Source organism: Pteropus vampyrus, unplaced genomic scaffold, assembly GCF_000151845.1.
Source record: "Pteropus vampyrus isolate Shadow unplaced genomic scaffold, Pvam_2.0 Scaffold351, whole genome shotgun sequence".
Lineage (NCBI taxonomy): Eukaryota > Metazoa > Chordata > Mammalia > Chiroptera > Pteropodidae > Pteropus > Pteropus vampyrus.
The window spans coordinates 793504-800766 of record NW_011889132.1 but is presented as its reverse complement, the minus strand read 5'-3'; the positions used below and the strand labels follow the sequence as shown (position 1 = coordinate 800766).

General features: G+C 36.0%; 1 protein-coding gene across 1 annotated transcript in view; it reads left to right on the top strand.

The window, feature by feature from the left end:
- The window catches only part of IL1RAPL1 (interleukin 1 receptor accessory protein like 1), a 1273836-nt gene that overhangs the window by 652357 nt on the left and 614216 nt on the right, over window positions 1-7263 (top strand). The window contains exon 3 of the mRNA XM_011378990.1: window positions 4803-5082. Within this exon, the coding sequence (XP_011377292.1) occupies window positions 4803-5082 (280 nt within the window). The remainder of the gene's footprint in view (window positions 1-4802; window positions 5083-7263) is intronic.

Genomic DNA, 7263 nt, shown 5'->3' with positions numbered 1-7263 from the left:
ATTTTCAAAAGAAGTAGACAAGTGTGAGCTGTCAGCATGCAATCCTCAAAGTAGCTAGAGAATAGATATATGAGTTTAGTAGAGGGAATCAGAGTGGGACATCGTTACGCTATCACTGATACCTTATTATTTTATCTTTATTTCAATGTATGTAACAAAGTAGATAATTTAAGAGTAATTTAATTTTCTCTTTTGTAGGTAAAGTCTTAAATTTTCATATTAGGATGCAATGAGTATCAGCTCAATGATTAGACTTTTTAAAGAAATAAAGCAACCTTCAAGCTTGTTACCATGGAAATATTTAGAGTTCATATATGTAGTAATAGTGACTTAATTAAAAATACTTTCCCTAGTCTCATTTGAATATACTTACATTATCCAGTCTGTGTAGCCTTTTTTAATGAAATGGTACATCAGTATGAACTCCTTGTAAAAGAATTAGTTCTGAATCTAATTCATCACTGTTTTCATATAAGCTCCCAAAACATTATGGTTGGTAACAAAAATGAATGAATATGATGCTTCCTACTTCCACCCCACAATGCAACTTTATGGCTTTATAAACTCCCATTGACTGTGAAGGAATTTGTATTGCAGAGGAGTCATTGAACTAGAGTACTTTCATGATGTCCTCCCATCAAGGAAGGAGAATACCAATAGTGGACTACCCGACAGAGGCTTATAGAAAGGTATTTTATACTGAAAGACAGAAAAGCAGATTAAATACTATTGGCTTACACAATTACCTGATGATAATTTAAAAAATAATAATAATAAAGGTTACCTAGTAACTTACATAATGGAATTAACGGTGTCTAGAAATACGTTTTTGGAATGAGGGTTTCCAAGCCAACAGAGCTGGTATGCTGAAGTAAGGAAAAATTGAACATATCGGTAGCAATTCTGGTCATTAGGAGTTAGATTTTAAGTTATCACATTTTCTTTTAAGATGTGAGATCTTCAAGATCTGTCCCACTGTCTTAAGATCTTTTCTTAAGATCTGTCCCTCTATATAAGATTTTAAAAAGTACTAAGTGACTACATAAGAAAAATATCTTTATTCACAAGGAGATGCATACTAAAGTATTTAGGGGTGGAATGTCATTACGTCTCTACTTATTTTCAAGTAGTTTAGGAAAAGAATGTGATACACAGAGTGAGAGAGTGGGTATGCAAATGAGGCAAAATGTTAACAAAGGAAAAAAATATCACTCATCACTTATTGCATTTAATTAAATGTTTAAATTTAATTATTGAGAAAAGCCATAAGCCCATCATTTATTTAAATGTTTATCCAAATAATTTGAAAATATCTTGAATTGTTCTTTATATTAGTTGCCATCTTTCCCAAAGATATATTAAAACATGTTAATAATTTTATCATTTATTTTTGAACATCATACAGTTAATCTACTGGTAGTAAAACTTCTTAAGCCATAGATCCTACATGTATTTCCATATTAAGTAATAAGCATAAACTGTTTTTGATATCCCAGGTGCTGTTATTTCTTCAGTTCACCTCCACCTTTTCCTTGGCATATAACTGTGAGCTGTTTGAAACTTTTTTCCTAGTTGATAGTTAAAGACTGAATAACTAATTTTCAGTAATATTTATCGTTTGCTTTCAAGATTTTTCTCAGTAAGCGTATTCTGAAAGTATGTATTAATATTTCTATCCCCAACACAACTCTCCCTCTGTTCTCTTGATCCCATTTGTTACTAACTTTTTAGAAGTTTTTAAACTATTTTTGTCTTTAGCTTCAAGCATTTTGCTTTATCTTACAAATCTTCTGAGAGTTTGAATAATTTTATCTCACTTTTAATACTGCTACCTTGAAGGTGTTTCTGCCTTTTTCACTGGCGGTGATATCCTCTGTGACAGATGGCTTCAGTTACTTGTCTGGAAATGCATTATAATTCATATAGTGGTAAAACAAGATAATTTCATACTTATCACCAGAAATAATTCTTTAAAATAAAATCCCACCAAGGATTAATTTTATACAATAGGCCAAATGTACAAAATTGTGTTAATAAATATCACAGGTAATTATATAACTTTGACATCTGTTTGTATATATTTCTGACATCCTATTTAATGTGGTGTACCAGCTCTGCAGTAGTCATGGACAGGAACAATGGCAATGACTTGGACATCGAAGATGTCCACGAAGCTTCCAGCACATTTACTCTAGGCAGTATCTAACTACAGCTCTTTACAAGGGCTCTTAGACCAAAAATTAGTAGTTGAAGTTAACTAAATTAACGAATGTTGGGAATTTGAAAATACCTTTATCAGGAAACAATACTGTGGTGGTACGGAGAAGGAATTCTAGGGCCAGACATAGCTGGGTGAGAATTCCAGGACTTCCACTCATTAACTGGTGTTGAGTTTCTTCAGTTGTAAAACTTAGTTGTTAATTTATTTACTCATTTATTCATTCAGTTAGTAAATGTATGTTGAGCTGGTTAGCAGGCACAGTTCTAAGAACTGAAGTCAGTAAGAAGGACAAAGTCCTCGACATCAAGGGGCTTACATTCTATTGGGGAGACAGAAAGCCAACGAAAAGTGGGTACATGGTGTAACATCAGATAGCAGTTAGTCCTCTGAGAAAACATTAAAGCAGAATCTGAATCAAGTGACAAGAATACGAAGCTGGCATTTCAGACAGAGCAGTTAGAAAAGGCCTCTTTGAGGAGGTGACATTTGGAGGAAGGGAAGGAGAAAGGCATGCAGTTGGTTGGTGAGAAATGTTTCACATAGAGGGAGCAATGACTTCAAATACCTTAATGGATGTTTCTGTGAAGGGTAAATGAAAATTTATAAACTCAGCCATAGTTAAGTGCTCATTAGATGTTAGATATAATTTTAAAATAAGAAATGGAGATAATTCCATAGATTATATGTCTTCTATGCTCTAATGTACAACTTCCTTTTCCTCTTGATAATTTTTTTTCAGATTCTATGTTATTTATCCTGTTCTCCGATCCTTTAGGTTGCCCTCTTTTTTAATCTTTAGTGAGTTAAACCCTGCTGGCAATACTCAGATGCTACTGCTGTTAGAAGTCTTCTTTTCTTAATTTTTGCCCTTGGCTCAGTATTCGTATACTGTAAACTATGTCACATTGATTATCCTGCTAAGTATTGGGCAACTGCCCTTTCTAAAGTGGAAATTTACAATTTCTCTGAGGTGATGATAATGGTACTGTACCTGACATGCAGGGACCTGTTGGTGTGTATGTGTGTGTGTGTAAGAGGGGTGATAAAAATGGTGTCAAGATGCTATTTGGAAGACAGTGCTTCTAGGTAATCCAGAAAACCCAACTGGTCCCAATCCCTATCAACCCCATATCCCTTCTAGAAATCAGAACAAGGTGACCATCTCCCTCTGTCTCTGGTTGTGAAACCACTAACCAGAGCTTGACCCACTTTTGTTTTGGCCTTCTTTGACTATAAAGCATTTTTTCCTGATTTTATCAGTGTGGATCCAATCAAAGAGGAAAACCACATACTAATTTGAACAAGGAAATGTTTTTATAAAGAATTATTAAATGTAACAAGGTATTGGAATAATGAAAGATTGGCTAGTAAGAAAGAAAGATCTATTAGTCTGCTCCAAAATACTGTAGACTGAGCGGCTTACACAACAGAAATTTATTTCTCACAGCTCTGGAGCCTGCGAAGTCCAACATCAGGGTGCTGTTTGATTCGATTTCTGGTGAGGGCCCTCCTTCTGGTTTAAAGATGGCCATCTTCTCACTGCGCACTCACATGGCCTCTCCTCTGTGAGCACATGGAGAGGAGGGAGAGAAGGGTAGAAAGGAAGCTCTAATCTCTCTTCTTCTAAGAGCACTAATCCCTTCATGAGGGTTCTGCCCTCATAACCTTATCTATACCTACTTATCTCCCAAAGACCCCCTCCTCCAAATACCATCACATTCAGGGTTAGGGCTTCCACGTATAAATTTTAAGAAGACATAGACATTCAGTCCTTAGCAAAAGAGAACTCTAAAGAGTGCAAGAATGGCTGCTGTTACTCCTATGGCTGAGATACAGCACCTAGGAAAAGCTGCTGTCTTCCCCCCACCTCGCCAAAGTGAGAGACAAATCTTATCAGGAAAGCCCATGGTTTACTGAATGGCTGAAATCATGGTAGTGCCACCCTAGCAGAACTGGTTCGAAATCTGCCCTCTGGAATTTGATAGAGACTCACCTTCTAAAGTACCTGGGATAGTTGTTCATGGGAAAATGTCTTACCCGTGAGGTAAGTGAGGCTTTGCCAAAAAATCGCCATGCTGCTGGCTGCCACTCGCTGCAGGAGCTGGGTACTGGAGAAGTCTTGCACTCTGCAACAGCCCCTCCATAGAGCATGCTGGAACCAGAGAGCAAAACCCTTGTCTCCTGCAATGTCTCTCCAGCACTCTCTACCAACAGAGCTTCAGTGCCAGTTAGCAAAGGAAAACTGTTTCAAAGATCTGGATCCTTTTCCAAAGAACAGGCAAAAGGTAGATTTAGAGTGGAAAGGCAATAAACCAATAACAATTACATTGATATAAACTAAGAATAAATACCAGCAGAAGCAAACTAAGTGAAAAATATATTGTTGGTTAGCAATGTAAATTACTTTTCAATGCCATTCTGAGTTTTATCCATTGTTACATGCTATGTCCCTAGAATGGAATCTGGTTCAATATAGATGCTCAATGTACGTTTGTTGAATGAATAAATGAATGAGTGAATGAATCGCTTAAATTTTTCTCTGTTTTCTCTTTCTCTCTTTTTTTTTTTTTCCCCCCATTAGCGGATGGATGCACTGATTGGTCTGTCGATATCAAGAAATATCAAGTTTTGGTGGGAGAGCCTGTTCGAATCAAATGTGCACTCTTTTATGGTTATATCAGAGCAAATTACTCCCTAGCCCAAAGTGCCGGACTCAGTCTGATGTGGTACAAAAGTTCTGGTCCTGGAGACTTTGAAGAGCCGATAGCCTTTGATGGAAGTAGAATGAGCAAGGAAGAAGATTCCATTTGGTTCCGGCCAACGTTACTACAGGACAGTGGTCTTTACGCCTGTGTCATCAGGTACCCTTTTAATTCTATTACTGCTGACTCAGTCAAATCTCATGCTGCTTTCTTATGCTTAAATCTTGCTGCCATCCCTTTCACCTAAACTATTGTCTCAATATTTGTGTGTGTTGCTGCCTTCTAAAATTTAGAATCTAAATCATAAAAAGATGGGATTGGAATTTATATTGAGACATTATTTCTGGCTTATGGAGAAAAGAGATACCATCTGGGTATCTACTTATATTGCCAGGAATTACTAAAGACTATGAAATAAAATTTATAGAGGTGAAATGCTGCAAATCAAATGTAAGCAAAGACTTGCAGAAAGGATGCATGGTTTATTGCTAAATGGGTTGTAACATTTTGTTATTGCCCTTCACAGACAGATAGAGCACAGATAGCTCTGGTTTACACACATCTGCAAAGATGATTTAAGTAATGCGTGTATGTGCACAGCAATAGGAGGGCAACACTGCCATGTTAGGGAATAAGAAGGCTGTGTTCCAGATCATTTTGTTAACTAAAAGTACTGGATCAATACGATAATTGTCCTTGGTCCCTCAGGGCTGATACAAAGGTTAATAACAAAATCTGTGCCCTTATTCCCCCCAAAATTCATCATATATTCACACATCTCTGTCTGCTTGTGGAGGAGACATATGTAGTTTGCTTAATGATAATACATTGAAACAGTATCCATGTAACACATTAGCAGTTAAAAATCTCAGTTTAAGCAGTTAGTCCTTCATGGGTTGTGAATCACACCGGGCATGAATGACTGTGGATGTCTTTGACTCTAAGAACATTGGCAAAGCAGGGTATGGGCATACAGAGGGTGTGTTTAAATCTATTTCTTTGTCTTTCTGTATTTCGGCTTATTAAGGGAAATAAAGCCAAATCGAACTCAGTCGATTCCCAATTTGGAGAAATTCTCAGAATCACCTAGTGTCTTTTTCAAATCGAAATTCAACATTTATTTCTGAAATTATGATCAGCAGCTATTACTCCTCTTTCATAAGGGTTGTACCTTCCCCTTGTCGTCCACTGTAGGAATTATCTCTATACTGAGTGTGTTACAAGGTTACCTGTGTGTTAGGACATTAAAATAGATCAAAGCCACATTTTAAAAAGTCAAACAAATTTATCTTTTAACACTGGTGATGTATATTTAGAGTTAACTTTGGAAAATATAAATGAATGCAAGTAGATTTGTGCTTGAGGGAAAATGTGGACTGGATTGTGAAAGAACATACATACAATTTATTTGGCAACTCTTTTTTTTTTTTTTTCCTTTAGGGGTCACCAATCCTTGTATGTTCAAACATAACTCTTAATAGACGGTAAAGGTTTTGTAGGGGTATTGATAAATAATCGCCATGCTACTACAGTCAAAGAGTACTGTTTGGACTGACTGTTCTCGCTTGACTAATAGTAACTTGATTTCAATTCATGTCTGCTGTGTTTCTTTAAAAAAATTCTGGTTGTTCATGCATATGTAGAGTTGATTCTTCAAGAGAGGCAAATGAGTGTCTTCATTTATCCGAGATTAGAATTGAGCTGAGTGTCCAGAGTCTAACATTTAATTTCATTATGTATTGTTGATGAGAAAATGATGATGCGCACACATTAGTAATCTGAAGTTCTAAAGCACTGATGTTGCTTTAGAAATGATTCTGTGATTCAATGCTCTGAGAAATTGCATTAAAATATCCCTCAATTTATAGTTGGAATAAGGAATGAAAGGTCAAAAAGTTTCAAAACCCATGACATTTGTCAGATTTTCATGTCTAAATTTTTTACAACTTTAGCAAGTTGTTTTCTTTTTTTATTAAATTTATTGGGGTGATATTGGTTAATAAAATTATATGTTACAAGTGTATAATTCTATAATATGTCATATGTATATTACATTGTGTGTTCACCACCCAAAGTCAAATTTCCTTTCCTCACCATATATTTGACCGCCTTTACCCTTCTCTACCTCCACCCCCACACCCTCTTCCTTCTGGTGACCACTAAACTGTTGTCTGTGTCCATGAGTCTCTGTTCCTTTGTCTTGTTCATTTGTTGCTTTCAATTTTATATCCATCTGACTTATTTTACTTTATTTTACTTAGTGTGATAATCACAAGATCCATCCATGTTGTTGCAAATGGCAGTATTTCATCTTTTCTTATGGCTGGGTAATATTCCATG